Here is a 21,753-nt window from a genome sequence, read left to right as displayed (position 1 = left end):
GGGTAAATCCGCATCCCAGCATGCGTGGGGAGTGATATATTCGAAGTACCGGCGCTTCCGACAGAAACTATTGGACCTGGCCGAGACGATATTTTCATGGGCTATAGGCTTACCGTTTTCTCATTTTTTCGAGAAAATTAATTTCTGCCTATTCGTTTATTTATCGGGTAAATCCGCATCCCAGCATGCGTGGGGAGTGATATATTCGAAGTACCGGCGCTTCCGACAGAAATTATTGGACCTGGCCGAGACGATATTTTCATGGGCTATAGGCTTACCGTTTTTTCATTTTTTCGAGAAAATTAATCTCTGCCTATTCGTTTATTTATCGGGTAAATCCGCATCAGAGCATGCGTGGGGAATGATATATTCGAAGTACCGGCGCTTCCGACGGAAATTATTGGACCTGGCCGAGACGATATTTTCATGGGCTATAGGCTTACCGTTTTTTCATTTTTTCGAGAAAATTAATCTCTGCCTATTCGTTTATTTATCGGGTAAATCCGCATCAGAGCATGCGTGGGGAATGATATATTCGAAGTACCGGCGCTTCCGACAGAAATTATTGGACCTGGCCGAGACGATATTTTCATGGGCTATAGGCTTACCGTTTTTTCATTTTTTCGAGAAAATTAATTTCTGCCTATTCGTTTATTTATCGGGTAAATCCGCATCCCAGCATGCGTGGGGAGTGATATATTCGAAGTACCGGCGCTTCCGACAGAAATTATTGGACCTGGCCGAGACGATAATTTCATGGGCTTACCGTTTTTTCATTTTTTCGAGAAAATTAATCTCTGCCTATTCGTTTATTTATCGGGTAAATCCGCATCAGAGCATGCGTGGGGAATGATATATTCGAAGTACCGGCGCTTCCGACAGAAATTATTGGACCTGGCCGAGACGATATTTTCATGGGCTATAGGCTTACCGTTTTTTCATTTTTTCGAGAAAATTAATCTCTGCCTATTCGTTTATTTATCGGGTAAATCCGCATCAGAGCATGCGTGGGGAATGATATATTCGAAGTACCGGCGCTTCCGACAGAAATTATTGGACCTGGCCGAGACGATATTTTCATGGGCTATATAGGCTTACCGTTTTTTCATTTTTTCGAGAAAATTAATCTCTGCCTATTCGTTTATTTATCGGGTAAATCCGCATCAGAGCATGCGTGGGGAATGATATATTCGATGTACCGGCGCTTCCGACGGAAATTATTGGACCTGGCCGAGACGATATTTTCATGGGCTATAGGCTTACCGTTTTTTCATTTTTTCGAGAAAATTAATTTCTGCCTATTCGTTTATTTATCGGGTAAATCCGCATCAGAGCATGCGTGGGGAATGATATATTCGAAGTACCGGCGCTTTCGACGGAAATTATTGGACCTGGCCGAGACGATATTTTCATGGGCTATAGCTTACCGTTTTTTTCATTTTTTCGAGAAAATTAATTTCTGCCTATTCGTTTATTTATCGGGTAAATCCGCATCAGAGCATGCGTGGGGAATGATATATTCGAAGTACCGGCGCTTCCGACGGAAATTATTGGACCTGGCCGAGACGATATTTTCATGGGCTATAGGCTTACCGTTTTTTCATTTTTTCGAGAATATAATTTCTGCCTATTCGTTTATTTATCGGGTAAATCCGCATCAGAGCATGCGTGGGGAATGATATATTCGAAGTACCGGCGCTTTCGACGGAAATTATTGGACCTGGCCGAGACGATATTTTCATGGGCTATAGGCTTACCGTTTTTTCATTTTTTCGAGAAAATTAATTTCTGCCTATTCTTTTATTTATCGGGTAAATCCGCATCCCAGCATGCGTGGGGAATGATATATTCGAAGTACCGGCGCTTTCGACGGAAATTATTGGACCTGGCCGAGACGATATTTTCATGGGCTATAGGCTTACCGTTTTTTCATTTTTTCGAGAAAATTTATTTCTGCCTATTCGTTTATTTATCGGGTAAATCCGCATCACAGCATGCGTGGGGAGTGATATATTCGAAGTACCGGCGCTTTCGACGGAAATTATTGGACCTGGCCGAGACAATATTTTCATGGGCTATAGGCTTACCGTTTTTTCATTTTTTCGAGAAAATTAATTTCTGCCTAATCGTTTATTTATCGGGTAAATCGGCATCACAGCATGAGTGCGGAGTGATATATTCGAAGTACCGGCGCTTTCGACGGAAATTATTGGACCTGGCCGAGACGATATTTTCATGGGCTATAGGCTTACTGTTTTTTCATTTTTTCGAGAAAATTAATTTCTGCCTATTCGTTTATTTATCGGGTAAATCCGCATCCCAGAATGCGTGGGGAGTGATATATTCGAAAAGCCGGCGCTTTCGACGGAAATTATTGGACCTGGCCGAGACGATAATTTCATGGGCTATAGGCTTACCGTTTTTTCATTTTTTCGAGAAAATTAATCTCTGCCTATTCGTTTATTTATCGGGTAAATCCGCATCAGAGCATGCGTGGGGAATGATATATTCGAAGTACCGGCGCTTCCGACAGAAATTATTGGACCTGGCCGAGACGATATTTTCATGGGCTATAGGCTTACCGTTTTTTCATTTTTTTCGAAAAAATATAATTTCTGCCTATTCGTTTATTTATCGGGTAAATCCGCATCACAGCATGCGTGGGGAGTGATATATTCGAAGTACCGGCGCTTCCAGCAGAAATTATTGGACCTGGCCGAGACAATATTTTCATGGGCTATATAGGCTTACCGTTTTTTCATTTTTTCGAGAAAATTAATTTCTGCCTAATCGTTTATTTATCGGGTAAATCGGCATCACAGCATGAGTGCGGAGTGATATATTCGAAGTACCGGCGCTTTCGACGGCAATTATTGGACCTGGCCGAGACGATATTTTCATGGGCTATAGGCTTACCGTTTTTTTTTTATTTTTTCGAGAAAATTTATTTCTGCCTAATCGTTTATTTATCGGGTAAATCGGCATCACAGCATGAGTGCGGAGTGATATATTCGAAGTACCGGCGCTTTCGACGGAAATTATTGGACCTGGCCGAGACGATATTTTCATGGGCTATAGGCTTACCGTTTTTTCATTTTTTCGAGAAAATTAATTTCTCTCTATTCGTTTATTTATCGGGTAAATCCGTATCCCAGCAGGCGTGGGGAGTGATATATTCGAAGAACTGGCGCTTTCGATGGAAATTATTGGACCTGGCCGAGACGATATTTTCATGGGCTATAGGCTTGCCGTTTTTTCATTTTTTCGAGAAAATTAATTTCCGCCTATTCGTTTATTTATCGGGTAAATCCGCATCCCAGCATGCGTGGGGAGTGATATATTCGAAGAACCGGCGCTTTCGACGGAAATTATTGGACCTGGCCGAGATATTTTCATGTGCTATAGGCTTGCCGTTTTTTCATTTTTTCGAGAAAATTAATTTCTGCCTATTCGTTTATTTATCGGGTAAATCCGCATCCCAGCATGCGTACTGAGTGATATATTCGAAGAACCGGCGCTTTCGACGGAAATTATTGGACCTGACCGAGACAATATTTTCATGGGCTTAGGCTTAGCGTTTTTTTCATTTTTTCGAGAAAGTTAATCTCTGCCTATTCGTTTATTTATCGGGTAAATCCGCATCAGAGCATGCGTGGGGAGTGATATATTTGGAGAACCGGCGCTTTCGACGGAAATTATTGGCCCTGTCGGAGACGATATTTTCATGGGCCTTTGGCTTACCGTTTTTTCATGTTTTCGAGAAAATAATTGGCTCTGCGTTTGTCTGGTTCAGCTTTGCACCACCACGTGGCGCCACCAACCTGGTTGCTCACGTTTACGCACCCGCTCATCCGGGAAACCGCCCGCGCTTGCCGGAATACCAGACGAACTAAAATTGTCTAATATTTGCATTTTTCGTGCTGTAGCGTAGCGGAGCTGCGTCAGCAACGAGGGCCGGACGTTTTTGGCATGCGCTGGGGGGTTCCTCTGCGGTGAGGTCCGAGCGGTGTTGACATAAATTGGAGGGGGGGTCATACTAGCGATACGTACACATGCACTGTCTACCTGCAATTGCCGTCTGCCGAAGGTGTCCTGTTTGTGCCATCTGTGGTAGCGCTGCCGGTCTGCAGACGCTTCCACCGCTCAGCGCCTGCGTCTCGGGCGCCAAAGGGAGCAGGTATCCACATTCTTAGGATACCCGTGGGATAGCGAGAGGAAATAGCGTGCATACAGGCACAGAGCGTCCCCTTATCCATCCCGTTCCGGCGGTCAAGCGTACAGCCCGGTTCTAACGTCACCCGGAAAATCACCCGCGCCGCCATTGCCGATGCAGGTACGAAGACCCAGATCTGCGCGTAGCATCCAGCTCGTCCCTTCAGCGACATTTGGACCCACGGTACCCGCACAGAATTTATTATTAGCGATGCAGGTGCCGTGATTCGAAACCCCGCCGTTAGGGTTACGAGCTGGGCGCCTTACCCGCGCGGAACCGGAACGGCACAGTAACCGCGGTGTATTATTCGTCGACCAGTAGCTCGGCCAAATAAGCCGTTATCGCAGCCTACGTTCTCACAGTTGATTCTGCCGACGAGATTGAATATGCTCTATTCCCGCGCTGCCCACGCTAAAGCGCGCCGAACGTTGCCGGTCACGTTGACTGCTCCATGACGCCATAGCCTACCAAGTGTCGCCCACTTTGTGCCGGAGCCTGCACGGCGCCGCGCCTGACGGTTACCCGCGTTCTGCTCGTTTAGTGCCGCCGAATCGTTTACACACACTTGAATTGCATATTAACCTATCCATCCGTGACTCGGTTGTTTGATACATGACAGGTCACACGGTAATGCGCCTGTGCGGAAATTAAGGGGACACGTAAGTTACAGGACCGCAAGTAGTTCGGATTATTTCCCGCAACGGCGCGCATCATAATCCGATCGTGGTTCTAAAACATAAGTAGTAACAATGACAATATTAGTATTTATTTCCCATCAAAACAGGTTCATGGAATGCGTAATACTATAAAAAGCGACAAACGCTTGACGGGGGTCTCACCTTTTACAACAGGCAACAGCTGGGAACACCAGACGCTTTACACTCCTAATAACACAGAGGTTGTCTTTATTTGAAATAAACGTGAGAAAACAATAGGAGGCACTTCGTTCGGCCTTCGTGCATGCCATCACACCTATAAGAGATGTGCATCGATAGGACGCAAGATTTGCACAGCAGGTAAAATATGTTTCGCCACGTAAGACTCCACAGACAGACAGACAACGAACTTTATTTAATCCTGTGGAGCTACTGTCAGGACCTCCTATCGGGAGGCCTTTGTAGCCGCTGGCCGCACCCGCGTAGAGGTCAGAACGCCGTGACGCTCCGCCCTTTCCTGGGTCCTCTGGATAGCCTGGGTTTGATTTTGGAGTACCGTGCTTCTGATGGCCTCCTCCCATTCAGCTTCGCTGGAGAGGAAGTCGTTAGGCAACGCGGGACATCGTCAGAGCATGTGAGCCATAGAACAAAAGGTTTCACTGCAGTCGGGACAACTAGGGTCCACATCCGAGTACATCCTACTGAGGAATCCCCGCGACGGGAAAGACCCCGTCCGCAACATTCTAAGAGTAGCTGACTTACCTCTACTGAGCTTCAGGTGATGCAGGGGATAAATTCTGCGACCAAGTTCGTAATGTTTAGCAACTTCATTAAATGTGAGAAGCGGATCGTTCTGCTGAGTCCCTTCCTGTCCCTCCGGAGCCTCCAGACCCACAATAAGTTTTTTTTTTTGCAAACACGAACATAAGGCGACTTTATCTGTAGCGTTATCTAGAGCTATGCGTGTAAATAATCGGTAATAGATTTTTAGAAATGTCCGCATAAATACCACCCTGCGTTGCCACTAGTAAAGTTGATCAGCGGCCGTGAAACGTAGACACGACCTAGTCGTCGTTGCCGTACACCTGCGAGTGCGAGAGCTTGACGAGAGACAAGTCCGTCTCCCCTCCAGGCTGGCTGCAACAGAGTGAGCCTCGAGGGAAGAGCGAGGACTGGATGAGTCCCTGCATCTGGCAAGGTCGCCCGGGAGCCCATCCAGACTTGCGAGCCGGGCACGTTCCGACAGTCTTCCAACTTCAGTGAGTCGGCTCGGCTAGGAGGACCCTGCACGAATGTATAACCGACGAAGAGCCTTCACTGTCCACTCGTAGGTAGTAGAGTGTAGTCATAGAATAAAGAACGAACTTTGTGTAGTGGTGAAGTCGCATGTTCCAGGAGCGGGCAACACACGGCAGCCCTCCCTGAAACGCTGCTTCCTACAGATGACGGCAGGTGGCGATACAGGTTATGCTTGCTAAAATGCTTGCGCCGTCGTGGCAGCAGCACGCATAAGCGCAAGCAAATTCGCGCTCCTTTTTAAACCAGGCCATTAACTGTGCCAAGTGTTATACTAAACGAAGTGGACGCCAAAATCCAATCGTTCTGCAAAATCTGAGCAAGAACAGTGCAGCGGTGACCGCAAAACTTCTTTCGAACACGTGCAGCGAAATATCCACGACCCTGTGTGGTTGCTGTCACGTAAGCGGCCGATTTCAAGATGCCGTTTCGTCCACCGTTTCGTCTACGAAGCAGCCGCTGCTGCTGCCGACAGGTGGCGACACAAGTCTGTACCAGGGCCGGCGTTTCAGACGCCATTTTTCCCATACACGAAAACAGTTTCTCATTTTTGTCTTAAAAAACAGGTGACTAATCATGCAAGTCGCCTAATCATGCCAAGTGTTATACTAACCGAAGTAGACAACAAAATGCGATCGTTCTGCAATATTTGAGCAAGAAAAGTGCAGCGGTGAGTGCAAAACCTTTCTTTCTTTCTTTTCTTTTCTTTTTTTTTTTTTTTTGAACACACGCATTCAAATATTAAGGTATGGTATGGTATGAAGAATTTGATTTAAGTCCTGAGGGATCAGTCTGGGACTGATGCGGGCCGCTCCCACGTCGGGACAGAGAGGCCGAGCCCCTCTGCCGTCACACGGGCCCTCTGCACAGCCCTGAGTTGGTCCGCCAGCACTTCACTGTGCAGCATCCGCTGCCACCACCGTTCACCTCGAGAACCATCACCGGCCAACGCCAAGCAGCGCCAAAGCATGTGTTCTAAATAGAGCAAACCCCCACACTTACTACAATAGACTGAATCCCCGCAGTCCGGATTAATTTTATTCGTGATGACCGGGTTAGGGTACGTTCGTGACTGCAGAAGCCTTAATGTCACCACCTGTGGCCTATTTAATTTAGAATGTGGCAGGGGGAATGCCCTGCGCCCTAAGTAATAGTGCTTGGTGATCTCGTTGTAGGTTAACAGTTGGTCCCTGTACTCAGGAGCGGGAGGTCCAGCCCCTTCAGGGAATACAGGGCACACTAATCCTCGTGCCTCCCTGTGCGCCATCTCGCTGAGGTTACGCGGGGCTCCCTCCACTGTCCCCATGTGCGCCGGGAACCAAGTAACTGTATGCGAAGTTATATCCCTACCCTGCAGCAGTCTGTTAGCCGGTTCCGCAACAACTCCTCTCGAGAAGGCCTTAATCGCAGATCGCGAGTCACTAAACACCAAAACTCTTCTTGAATCAATTAGTGCTAGAGAAATAGCTACCTGTTCAGCGACCCCCGGATCTTTGGTATTAATGGAAGCGGCATTTCGAACGCTCCCTTTGCCATCTACTACCGCCACCGAATAAGCATTTTTCCCATTAATCCATGCGGCGTCAACAAACGCAGACTCCTCCTCCTGATCATGTGCCTCTCGCAAGAAAGCCCTAGCTCACGCGACCCACCTCCCCACATTGTGCCCGGGGTGCACAATCCGCGGAAACAGACTAACCATGATATTTGCACTAAGTTTCACGTACAACTCGTGTAGGGGCGCCCTATCGTGCGACACAGCCACCGATTCTTCAATTGACTAAAATATGCCTACCCGCTGTTGTACCTAGCGACCGCTCCCTCTGTGCAGTACGCTGAGCCTCGGCAATTTCATCTAAAGTATTATGCAAACCCAGTCGTAATAACATATCGTTTGACGTAGTCACAGGCAGACCAAGCGCAGCCTTGACGGCTTTTCCGATTAATGCTTCCAATTTATTTTTCTCCAATTTAGCATAGCTGCCACGTACGAGAAATGACATAATAAATGCGTGAACTAAGCGCATCGCACCTTCTCCTAGACCCTTATGCCTATTAGAGATCCTTCTTATAAGTCCTATGGCCTCCTCCGTCTTCTTGGTAATACGCTGAATGGTTCTAATGTTCGATCCATTCGCTTCAAGTACAAAACCCAGGATCCTGATTGCTTCAAATTTGGGTATCAACGACTCTTCCCTAGTATGGATTCTAATGCAAGGATCAACTTCCGGTACCCAAACCTTCGGCCTACGACCTAGCTTCTTAGATTTGAAAAATCAACAACTCCGACTTTTTAGTGGAGCACTTGACAGTGGCGTGGCTAGGTCGTCTGGCACCCGGGGCCCATAGGTCTTCTGTCACCCCCCCCCCTCCCCTGATGTAGTCGAGAAAGGCTAGGATATCGACAATTTCCGGGTTTCAGCACCAGTACAGCCACCTTGGATACCGCGCACGTTCCCCGGGCCCCCCTCTCCTTCGCTTTCTTTCCCAGAGATCGCGAATGCAGCAAATATACACGCTGTTTTTCCTGCGCCAAATAACACAGGGTGCTGCACTGATAACGTGTGATAAGCCCACGTGCACATCTTCTGTCAGACTGTAAGGCTTGGCAGCCAATACAAATGCGGCATCGTGGAAAATGTGACTCACGTACAAGTAACAAAAAATATCTTTATAATAAAGTTTTAATTACCAATTTTAGCGGCAATATTGCATTTGCAAAATTGAAGCCCGACATTCATATCTTGCCCAACAACAACTTCACAAAAATCGTCGTAGTTACTATGGCACGCAGTATTTTGTCTGTGGGCAGCCCTGAACGAAAACGAAAATCAAATTGTCAGTGACGCTGACCTCCTCACCCTATTAGAAAACGCTACCTGCCTCCCCGCTGCGCGGGCGCCAATGCTATGACAATTACGAGTTCTCTTCATTCTGACCAATAAAGCCTTGTTTTCATTTGCTGCTATACGGACAAACGTGATTATCCGAGCTGCGGTACCACCGGCACTGGTCCACTATTTCATATTTCTTTCGCTGCTGCCATATACTGGGCGCCGCCCGCAGTGTCAAAGTACTGTAGGTTGTAGCACCCAAAACGATTTTGTTTAAGAAGATTTTGTTGAGTTAATAATATGACTTTGAGTCCTCAATTCTCGAATTGAAGTGCTTCCTCTATAAGTACTAATTACGGGATTATTAAGGATATGGTTATCACTTATCTGCCATATTTTTCGCGCTACCCAGTTCCTAGTAATCACAAAAAGACATAACTTCATAGACTCTCGATCGGGAAATATCCTTACAAAATTCACCTTTTTTTTCATAAAATTCTGTGCAGCTGATACAGACACTGTACTTTTGACATGAAGTCACACAACAACAACAGTTTTCTGAAACTTTCGAAGGTAAGAAGGAAAGCGTGAAACATAACGGCAGGTTTCGCAGCGGCTTCTTGGAGCAAGCGGGAGAGAAGTAAAAGCGAGCCGGACATCGCGGCGGGCCCGCAACTACAGCCTGTCGAGTCATACGCAAACTCTTCGGCCGAACCGAGTCTCAAGACGATCCAGAGAATTCCATTCGCGACTTTTGACGGCCCCACTTATGCAACGTCGCTCTCAACGAACGCTTCGCCGTAAACGCGAGCGCCGGGCGCGCTGGTTGAACGCCCTCTTGCTGCTGTCTTTGTTCGTCTTCGCTGCGCGTTCTGAACGGAAGAGGGACCCAAGAGCCCCAACGCCTTACAACGCCTCACTGTATGTTTAGCGACTCCTGCTCCCAGCATGAACGCACAGCACGAGCGCACCTCACATGAAACGTTCCGCCAAGGCGAGTAGTTTAGCGACCATTTCACGAATTAAATTTTTTAGCCCGCACATTCGTGCCATTATTTCGTGGGGTGTTGATAGAACTGCAGACGACAATTCTGCGGCGCAACGCATCGGGTGCATGAGCTCGGGCTACTGGATACCGGAGCATTATTTGCAATTTGCGCCCAGTCAAGCCGGCGGAAAGAGGGGTGTCTTCAGGCGTATATGACACCCCCCCCCCCCCCCCCCCACTGGCAACTTGCACCCGGGGCCCACGGCCCCCCCCTGTTGCTACGCCACTGGCACTTGAGCCCTACGAGACGCAAATACTCCTCCGTAAGCGTTACCACCTTCTGTAACCTAGCCTCAAGCTCTCCATCACTACCACCGACACTCCATATATAACGTAATCCGCGTAGATAGAATAGCCAATATCCTGGACAGTGTCCAGTGCATTAGCCAACTTCGACATCGCCATATTGAATAACATTAGCGAGAGTACAGATCCCTGCGGAGTACCCCAGCTACCCAATTTAAAGACTTGCGACTTTATCTCCCCAAACCTGAGACATGCCCTTCTATCCATAAGGAAAGCCTTGACAAAATGGAAAAGCCGCTGCCACATATTCAAGTCCGATAGCACCCGTAGAATGAAAGAATGTCGGATTTTATCGAAAGCTTTTTCTGCATCAAGTCCAATTAGTGCCTTTGTATCCCTTGTCCGCCGGTCAAGGAGCTGATGCTTAATCCTGATCATAGCATCCTGAGTCGAGAGGCCGGGCCGAAATCCTATCATCGAGTGCGGAAAGACCCCACTGCCCTCAACATAACGCGTTAGTCTATATTTAAAATGACATGCTCAGCGACTTTCCCCAAACACAATGTCAGGGAAATGGGTCTGAGATTTTCAGGCCTATGGCCTTCCCCGGTTTGGGTATCAAAACAGTAGTTGCAAGTTTCCACTCTTCCGGGAAAGAGCCTTCCTTCCATTGGTTATTGATCTCCCGCGTAAGGAACTCAATTGACCTGTCGTCTAAATTCCGTAACATTTTATTCGTAATGCCATCCGGCCCTGATGCCGATCGACCATTAAGATTCCGCAGCGCCATCCTTATATCACTTTCAGTAAATTCCTCATCCATAGCTGCAATTTCGTCCCCACTATATTCCAAGTTCACGTCAGGTGTATCGGGCCAGGTCTCCAACGGAAGGTATCTGTCAGCCAAATCCTTCAGCAACTCCTGCTCCGTGGAGTCCCGACACGCCTGATGGACCAGCTTACCTATCACAGTCCTCTGATTAGCTTTAGTGTTTGTCTCATCTAGTAAATGTCTGAGAAAACTCCAGGCGCCTCCCCTCTTAATGCGACCATCAATAGAATTGCATGCTTCATCCCATTGCTGCTTGCACAGTACCCGACAATGGTCTTCAATTTCCTGATTAACCACTGCTATACGCTTTCTAAGCCTTCTATTCAATCTCTGACCCTTCCATCTCGCTAACATCGACTGCTTCGCTTCCAACAAATGCGCCAGGCGACTATCCATGTGTTCCGTGTCAATATCGGTCTGAACCTCTTTAGTGGACGCCTCAACGTCACTTTTAAGCTGACTAGTCCACTGTTCCAAGGTCAACTCATTTCCATCATCTTCGATTCTCTGCGCTCTTCGTTTCCTAAAGGCAACCCAGTCAACGATCCTGAATGTGCGCTCCTTTTTATTAGCCACTGCCAAAGTAATCATAAGTATGTAATGGTCGCTACCAAAGTCTATATTAGAATTGGACCAGGACGAATCCACCACCCCCCGAACAAAAGTGAGATCAGGTGTCGAATCTCTACACGTCGACGTGCCACATCTGGTGGGATACGAAGGGTCTGTAATCAGAGTTAACTTCAAATCTAGTGCCTGCTGCCATAGTCTCTCCCCCTTAACAGTGCTAAAACATACTTCCACACATGATAGGGTGTATAGAAGTCCCCTCCAATAAGCAACGGCGCATCCTTAGCCAGATTGGTTGCCTTGGTCAAGAGAGATTTGAAACTCGGCTTCGTGTCCCGGGGGCTACTGTACAGGTTAAGCAGGTAAACGCTCCTCTGACATGACCTTTGGCGACCTAAAATTACCTCCACCATAATATTCAACGGACTGTAACAGTTTTTTGCTGCCTTCCTGGATCACTGGGTAGTCCGTTGTCGAATGGATAGCGCATCGGGCTGCTGGGCCGAGTACGTGCCACTGAATGTGCGGCGAGCGAGGCAACAATTCTCAGCGTTGGTACACACGGGTGCGCCACGCTTCTCGTCTCGGAGGCCAGGCGTGGACTTCTCGACAGTGCCACTAGATGGCGCAGCGTGTCCAGAAAGAAGCGAGAGAGAGAGAGAGAGAGAGAGAGAGAGAGAGAGAGAGAGGAGCCTGGCGTCCGCATGATGCGTTACCCAGCGTTCGCACGCACCGGCGCGCCATGCATACCGGAGGCCACCCACAGGCTATGCGGTGGCGGCGCTGCAGGAATCCCGCTGCAGTATACACTCTAAAATGTTTACGCCCTTCGCGGTGTATATTTACAACACTCTAAATACAGTTTCACCCTTTGGGGTGTATATTTGCCACACAACGATAATCGTCATCTGTCTTGCCCGCATTTCCTTTCTTTAACGCTGCGAGCCCGGTACTTCCAATTCACGAACGGCATGCGCATTATCGGCATGACAGAGCATTCTCGACAGCAAAGTAACGAGCGCAGCGTTTTCAAGAAAGGAAATGCGGGCAAGACAGATGAAGATTATCGTTGTGTGGCAAATATACCACTCTAAAGGGTGCAACCTTTTTTTAGAGAGTTTTAGAGTGCATTTGTTGAAGAGTGGCAAATATACACCTCAACGGGCGTACATTTGTTGAAGAGTGCAATTTTTAAACAAATGTGCACCCTTTGAGGTTTATATTTGCCACGCTGCAATAATCGTCTGCCTTGCTTTCATTTCCTTCCTTGAAAACGCTGCGCTCGTTACTTTCCTGTCGAGAATGCTCTGTCATGCTGATCACGCGCATGTTGTTCGTAACTTGGAAGTACCGGACTTGCAGCGTTAAAGAAAGGAAATGCGGACAAGACAGGTGACGTTTATTGTTGTGTGGCAAGATATGACTCAAAGGGTGTAAACTTTTCTTGTAGTGTAAGACTGCGGAAGCGATTGCAGGAGCCGACATAAACGTCGAGTTTTGAACACCCAATTCACGGCCAATCCCCCACCACTGTGGGTATTCGTCACATCCACTCAGAATGACAACAATAACAACCTATTAGTACCTCGATTCACTAAGCCTACGAGATTTATAGTTTGGAGAATGACAACAATAACAACCTATTAGTACCTCGATTCACTAAGCCTACGAGATTTATAGTTTGGAGAATGCCTCTAACACCTCCATGAAAACCACCGACTACAGCCCTACCAACGCGACATGAACGGCTGCCGGGCGCCGTCGACCATCTCGAAGGCTATAAAGCGAACGAGCGTTTCCGCCTAGTGGCGACGTCAAGCCCCAGGTTAGTTCCAGGCAGGTCGCACATCTCGGGAGCCATGTAAACAAGGCCGGCACGTTCTAACTGACGCGAGCAACGCGACTGCGAGCAGATCGAGGGGCTCGTCGCATCGCCGCTGGGTTTCAGCCCCTCCTTTATCAGACACGCAGTCCTACGCTCGCACTGCGTCGTTGGGCGGCCCCAGCGAGCTATGAAACGTCACAGTGTTCCCCGTTCGAGACATGTGATCGCGACCTGCGACGGTTTCCCAGCGATTTCGACGACCTGGCGCTAGTAGGACGACGCCGTCAGCGGACGGCAGCCAGACACAAAGAGCCATTCGCAGTAAGCGAACTGGAGCGGTGATAATGCATTGTCTGCTACAAGCCCTGCTGCTGGCTTCCCTCGGGTAAGTTGGTCGCTGAATTTGTCCACCGCGCTTCCCTTGGAAGGTCAGCGGCAATCAGCTGTTCCTCGGCGCCGCAAGGAATTTCGCTCGTGTTTTGTTTTTCTCTCTTGGCTCAGGTCCCCAGCTCGCTTCCCTTGCGAAATCACTTCGTGCGACCCTGCGTCAGGGGCGTGCTACCAGCATCAGACGCTAGGGGAAAAAAAGGGATTGAAAGCAACGTCGTAAGATCAAAATCGTTAGTAAGAGGAGTTGCGCGAACTCGTATGGGAGTGTGCGTGTGAGGAGGTATCATAATACCGTGCCTGCAGTGTTAATGCGACATAAAATACTTGATTTCTGCTATATCGACTTCGGTCGTAAATTGCGCCAGCTGTTCGCCTTTGTATCTACGCGTCATTGTTGAACGGCTTGAGTGCTGGTAAATGAAAAAAAAAAAGTGTTAGAAAAAAATAAACATGTGAGATTCGCGCAAGGTTAAGAAGCGCTATAGCCAGCGCGTTGATTCCCTTTAAACACATGACAAAGCGTTTTGGACGTGCCTGTAAATGTTCCAGCAGTGTTTTTGCACGTAACAGTTGTGTATCGTAACGCTTACCCCCTTAACAATTCGCTCAAGTACGCTCTTCCGTTCTATCTCGCTTCAATCCATTCACAGAAGTAATCCCTGTCTGCAAAGTAATCGCGCAAGTAAAATTCTGCTGCTCATCATGGAACGTATTCTGCGACGATCACTATCGCCTTCGCGTGATACCGTAGTGCACAGCCAGCCAATCAGCTCAACCGTTTTTGCTCAGCCAGCCAATCAGCGCGCGCCTAGCGACCGTGGGACTAGTTTCGCCGAAATTGATCGTCGGAGAATGTGCGAACATGTTTATGACGTTTATTTGGCACGTTTTACGTATCACAAAACGTTTTGTACTAACGGATACGGACACGGAAATAGGGGTACAGGACTAACGAAGCGCTTTCAACTCGTTTATGTCGAGAAAGTACGTGCGCTAATACAAAATACATGGAATGCGCACTTTCAGTGCACACATTGCTGTAGGTAATCAATTTCTTTGTTGTATAGCGAGAAAGGCATGCTTACACATGCCATATGCATGCTTATGCAAAGCATGCTTCGCATAGGCAAATATGAAGCGTACATAAGCATGTTTTCTATATGTAACATAAATTGAATTAATTGATGTACTATGGCCGCATAATAGAAACATTAGATGCACAAGCTTGACATAATTGGCAGTTAAATGTTGCAAGTATTTGGTTATCTTTCTCTCTTGCTCAGTTCATGCTTACCAATAATTTATATTTCATCACTGTTTGCTCTACGGTCTGCAGGGGACTTGCAACGCCCACTAAGAATGTGTCAATGGTCACTTACTTCATGCTCAGCCAACAGTGGAGCTCAGGCTACTGCAGTGCAGCACATGATAAGGTCAGTCTCACAGATTTGTGTTAATTTGGCTTTACTGTCAAACCAAGGATTAAATGTGCACTAGAATATTGGAAATGCAGTGAACTGTTTCTAGAGTGAATGAATGGTGTAGGCATGTAGAGGCAACAAAAGCATGGCCTTTGCAACTACTTCATTGTCCTAGAGTCTGTGTCCGAGCTAGTTGGTATGGCAACATTTTAATGCAGGTAAAGCGCAAAGAAACATGGACGGTGAAAGGAACGAGGACTTGTGAAAAAATAAATTTTCGATAGTGTGAGGAAACTGAAAGGGTCTTCTATATTTATTCGCAATGATTATTTGCAAGCCACGTCAAACAAACGAAAGCTACTCTGGGAAAGTGCTAAGGCTGAGAAAGGTTAGGGCAAGAAGGTGCCCCATGATAAGCTTAAAATTGACAGTGAAATTTTTTTGTGAGACAAGACTGACGGTAAAAAAAGAAAAGCAAGGTAAACTGTTGCAGACAGGAAATCAAGGTAAGAAATTGCAAGGATGACAGGGATACTCGATACCGAAAGGCTAACATGCACATGCGCAATCACTATCATTATCGGTATCCTTTACTAACGTACGAAGTCTACTGCCCAAGGGGGTTGATTTGTTTTTATTTAGATGACTGACCTTGACATATTAATACTCACGAAAACCTGTCTCTATTGTAACCAACGATGAACTTTTCCTGAATAAAGTAACTATAAGGTATATCGGTGTGACCAAGTAGAAAAAAGGAGGAGGTGGCATGTTAATAATGGTCAAGAAGACAGTGTCATCTAGGGTTATGTTCTCGCCCACCAGATTCAGATTCTTCTTTCACTAGGGAATTACATGATAATATAGCATGTGCTACACAACTCTGTGCAAACAATGTAATGAATCTTTCTGGTGACTTCAATAATCCTCTCATTGATCTGCTATCATTACTATGTGTCCCGCCACAACAGATTTTCTCGATGTAACACTTGACTTCAACTTATCACAAATTGTTGACCAATGCACTCATGGCACTAACATTTTGGATTTGGTTTTAATGGCTGCACGGGACACTGCTGGACCAGTTTCTTATATTTTTTTTCCTCATCTGTTTTTACACAAGATTGCTGGTGCTGAAGGAATTGCTTACATGATTACCAGTCTTAAGGTTTCTACTTCATCTGGTGTTGATAATAACATAAACTAAAAAATGTGAAAGATTGCTGCAGATATTTCTGGTCTCAACCTCATTTTTAACCAATCATTATCATTTGGTGAGCTACCTAAGGACTGGAAGGTCGCTAAAGTAATTCCCTTTTTTTCAAAGCTGGAGACAGGCACTCACCAGGTAATTATAGACCTATTTCACTAATGTGCATATGCCGCAAACTACTTGAGCATGTTACAGCTTCTCATATCTGCTCTCACCTTGAATCCAATAACTCTTTCCTCTCCAATCAGCATGGTTTCAGAAAAGGCTACTCATGTTACACGCAGTTATTTTAACTGGCGACTGACCATCAATTTAACATAAATGCTAATGACCAGACCAACTGCCTATTTCTTGATTTCTCTAAAGTTTTTGATAGTGTACCTTATTGCCGTTTGATTTCAAAGTTGTCTGCGCTTTGTTTCGATTCATTAACATTATCTTGGTTTCACAACTTCCTGTCTATGCATCAGCAATTTAGAGTAGTGAATAACTACTCATCTAACTTTTGCAACGTCACGTCTGATGTCCCTCAAGGCAGTGTCCTCGGTCCATTACTTTTTTTTTATATATACATTAATGACTTACCCTCTAAATTATCATGTTCAGTTAGGTTGTTTGCTGTCTGCAATACCTACTGCACTATTACGTTTCAATGACTGTTCTACTCTCCAAAATGATCTTGACCTTATAGTTGGTGCAAAATGTGGCAGATGTCCCTTAACACCACTAAATGCAAGTTACTTTCGTTTAGCTGTAATCGCACTAACTCAGTGTTTCACTATTCAATTAATACGTAATTTGCAATACCCCATCGTACAAATACCTTGGCGTTCACCTTACACCTGATCTTTCCTGAGCTACACATATAGCTGCCTTGCCTTCTGAAGCTTTTCAGTACCTTTGTTGCCTGCGTAGAAACTTGCGTAACACACCTTCTAACATAAGTAAATTAGCATTTCTAACCTATGTTCATTTGCCACTAGAATCTGCTTCATCCACATGGTCACCATATCAGGAGTACCTTATCAGCATGTTGGAAGCTATTCAGAATAGAGCAGCCAGACTAACCTCTTGTAAATACGACTATATTTCTAGCATTACCCAAATAAAACAAGACATTTCACTTCAGTCATTATGAACTCGCCACATGATTGTTCTCCTCGGTCTGTTTCACAGGTACATTATTATCAATAAACCTCACCTTCTGCCAATTCATGTACATGTGCACACATCAGGATGCCTTCACAACATGCTCTGTCTTGCGCATGCATGGTCAAACACAGGCATTTAACTAATCGTCACTGCCTTCTGCTATTGCACGTTGGAACAATCTTGTGAACCACATCGTATCCATGTCAAACCGTGAAACCTTTCATGATGACGTGAATACACTCTTTTATTCTAGAAGAGTTGACTGTTGGGCTAGTTGGTTTTCCATAATTGAACTAGCAACTTAGCGCAATAAAAACCTCATACGCAAGAAAGGTGGACAAAGACAAGCGTTACTCACGAAAAGAGCGCATTCAAGTTATCACGAAAGGTTTCACGGCTCTACATGGCTTCACTGCTCACAGTTGTGAGTAGCGCTTGTCTTTGTCCACCTTCCTTGTGTCTGGTTTTTATTGCAATAACTTAACTGTTCAATTACGCTCTTTTATAACACTATATGACGATATTCCACTGTAGTATTTGTAACCTTTGTTCTGTTTTTTTTTTTTTTATTTTATAGTAACATTTTTCTGTTGTACAAACCATTACCCCCCCCCCCCCCCCCTTACTTAATGCTCTTCAGTGGGCCTGTAAGGCATTATGAATAAATACAGGGCCCTACTTCCAACTGAATTTACTGCACAAGGAAACCTCGCATAAGCATTCAGCATTCATAGCCACAGTGCATGCATCAGAAAAGGTTTCATATCAAGGTGTCCTGTTCACACCATTGCCCATCAAGGCAACGCCCAAGTGCACACTGATAAAAACACCCACCCACATGGAGAACAATGCTATGACAACAAAATAACACAAAAAACAAAATAGTGTTTTGCACTTCAACTGCCTTAAAATATTTCAGTGTCATAACTACACACTTGTCAGTATTTAAGTAGTTTGCGCCACTACAGTCTTTAATTAAAGTGCTTTATTTATTTATTTATTTATTTATTCATTCATTCATTCATTCATTCATTCATTCATTCATTTATTCATTCATTTATTCATTTATTTATTTATTTATTTATTTCATATTACCTATTATGGCTGTACTTTGTCTTCTTAGCTATACCTTGCGAAGATCCCATTACAGTCTGACTTCTCAACTGCCTCCTGTATATCACTATCGTGCAAGTTTACAACACATTAATAAACTTGATCCTGATTTAGTGAGGCAGTCACTTATAAATGTCCCCTGAGCAGCAAATGAGCAATATTTACTCAGAAATACCCAAACAGTTTATCTCTGCCTAAATGAAAGAGTCTTCCTGCTCATAGGCATATTTATCAAGGGGGCCGGGAGAGCACTTGAACCCCTCCCCCCCCCTGCTGTCAAAAGTAAAGAAACATTCTATTTCTAAATTTTCTTAATAGCCTCGTCAACACGTAAGTACTGCTTTACTTCGTATCCCCCGCTTCGGCAGCAAGGATTGTCTTTTACGCTTCCTCGGGACACGCTGTATCGGACTACGTGTGGGGTTCACCATACAGGCTCACGTTTCGGAGAGGGCCTGGCTCTTGGCAGTTCCCGCCTTAACAAATGTCTGCTTGCACTACTTGCAACATGCCCAATCTTTTGGGACCACGGTACTCGTATTGGAAAACTCAGTCAGCTTACTGTGTTTTAACTTGTGGGTGAGGGGGACGTCTGGATAGAGCATTATAATCAGCCACTCCAAATGACTGGTGTGCCTTACGGCATGCAATTGTTGGATTATTAAATGCAGGGACTGTTGAATTTCAGTCCAGAGGTAGCCTGCATAGCGTTGTAGCCTCTTTATCTTATTACCATCAAAATCCTAATCAAACCTCTTGCAGGCTTAACTGTCAAATTTCATTGTGTAATCAACTTATCATAGATGTGTTTGTGAAAATGGCCCTGGTTAAATCTTGTGGGGATTGAGGTATGCCCGGTGCCTTTGCGCGGGCATTCACCTGTTCTGTGATCCTTACACCTCTCCCCTTTCAATTCACGACTGTTGTCGGCGGTGGCGCTTCACTCCCGATGGCTTGTGGTGGAGGCGCTCACGTCGCAAGAGGGCAACACAAGCACCCAATCGGATGGCGGAGCCAATCGGAGCCAAGCGGAGCCAAGCAATTGAAACTGGAGACTCGCTTCCTTTAAAGTGTAAGGGCTCATTCACACCGGCGACTTGAGGAGGTCGCGCGACCATTTGTGACTCGCAATCAAAAAGCGACCGAAGGCGACTGATGTTCACACCGGCAAGCCCGGCTGAGCGCGACCCGCAAGTCGCAATCCCGGAGATTATCGTTCTCAGCTAGAACTCTCGGAATCTACGCAGAATTTGAAGGCGACGCCGGAGGAGACCGGATGTAGACACACGAAAGATCACTTCCGGTGCGCCGCTGATTGGTTTATCAGTTTTGCGACCACGGTCGCGCGACTAAAAAATCGCGCAGAGAGCGACTGGCCCAAAATGGTCGCTTTTCAAGAAAGGCGACCGTTTGCGACCATTGCGACTGGTCACTTTGCGACCAACTTGGTCGCGTGACCACTGTCAGTCGCCGGTGTGAATGAGCCTTAACCCCCAGCCCGTCAGCCTGTCCAAGAAGCAGGTGATTCATGGCTTATGGGACGAAATGCTATCGGCAGACATTATTTGCCACTTGTCCAGCGCATGGGCATCTCCAGTTGTGTTGGTGCCTAAGACGATGGCAGTCATCGCCTGTGTGTAGACTATTGCCATCCGAATGGAATGACTCGCAAGGATGCCTGTCTGCTCGCTACAATTAGCTCCATTGTAGGGAACCTATTGCGAGGTACTTTACTACACTGGATGCCTCTAAAGGTTACCTACAGGTCCAGACGGATGAGCGTGACCGGTGCAAGACCACATTCACATCCCACAGAGGATTATTCGAGTTCACTCGTATGCCCTTTGGTCTTTGCTACAGTCCTATGACCTTTCATAGGCTCAAGGATCGTGTCCTCAGGGAAGCGAAGTGGTCATACTGCAGGTGCTACTTCAACGACATTGTGATTTATTCACGAACCTTTGAAGAACACTTGGGCCACGTTGCCGACGTGCTTGGGATGGTGCAGGCCTTCGGGATGACATTAAATCCTGCAAAGGCCCAGTTAGCACAAACCCGGATTCATTTATGCTGGGCGGAGGCTCCATTGGGCCAGACTGGGAGAAACTGCGGGCAATCCTCGATTCCCCCATGCCCTAGGACGTACGCGGCCTTCGCAACCAATCATTCATCCCGTCCTGTGCCCGAGTGCAGGCACCCTTGAGCAAGCTCTTGGGTAAGTCGGCCGAGTGGCAGTGGGGACCTGAGCAGCAGCAGGCCTTTGCCATCTGTCTAGCGTCATTGTGGAGATTCCCCCGACCTGACCAAACCGTTCGTTGTCCAGACTGACACAAGCGATCCGGGTTTCAGAGCAGTTGTCCTACAGGAATACGATGATATGTTACAGCCACTGGCCTTTGCTAGTCGCACCTTGATACCGACAAAGAGGAATTATTCCATGACAGAGAAGGAATGTCTCACTACCGTGTTTGCACTACGTAGATTCGATGTCTACCGTGATTGGATAAAATTTGTAGTGCAGACGGACCACAGTGCACTAAGTAGGCTGATGCGGCTCCGTGAGCCTGCAGACCAGCTGTCGCGCTGGGCTCTCCTGATACAGCATTACGACTATTCTGTGTAGTATCAAAATGGAAGCACCATCGCGGTAGATGACGCGGTATCTCGTGCCTCATTGTCTAGCCCGAGCCTTCCTCCAGGTGCGACAGCTGCTGCAGATACCTTTGCGCCAGCAAGCACCGGGGGCAAAACAAGCAGCGAGAAAGGAGAGTCCACAGGCGGGCAAACTGCGCACTTTCAAGATCCAGCGATCACCACAGAGAGAGATAACTCAGCAGCGGTTCGTTCCAGCAAAAATCGCGTAAGTGGAGCTACTGTAATTTGGTCACATACTTTCATTCGTATTTTTTTCTGCTAGGGGCGCTCAATGCAGCTAAATATTGGA

At 46.6% G+C, this 21,753-nt stretch overlaps 1 protein-coding gene across 1 annotated transcript in view; it reads left to right on the top strand.

Moving 5' to 3' along the window:
- The first annotated feature begins 13,539 nt into the window (after positions 1 to 13,539).
- Positions 13,540 to 21,753, top strand: part of LOC126533234 (ribonuclease Oy-like) — a 38,032-nt gene continuing 29,818 nt past the window's right edge. Inside the window, exons 1-2 of the mRNA XM_050180509.3 lie at positions 13,540 to 13,905; positions 15,247 to 15,343. Of these exons, the coding sequence (XP_050036466.1) occupies positions 13,865 to 13,905; positions 15,247 to 15,343 (138 nt within the window). The 5' untranslated portion in view covers positions 13,540 to 13,864. The remainder of the gene's footprint in view (positions 13,906 to 15,246; positions 15,344 to 21,753) is intronic.

This window comes from Dermacentor andersoni, chromosome 7, assembly GCF_023375885.2.
Source record: "Dermacentor andersoni chromosome 7, qqDerAnde1_hic_scaffold, whole genome shotgun sequence".
In the NCBI taxonomy this organism is placed as follows: domain Eukaryota; kingdom Metazoa; phylum Arthropoda; class Arachnida; order Ixodida; family Ixodidae; genus Dermacentor; species Dermacentor andersoni.
The sequence above is the reverse complement of the archived record's forward strand: the minus strand, read 5'-3'. Positions and strand labels throughout refer to the sequence as shown.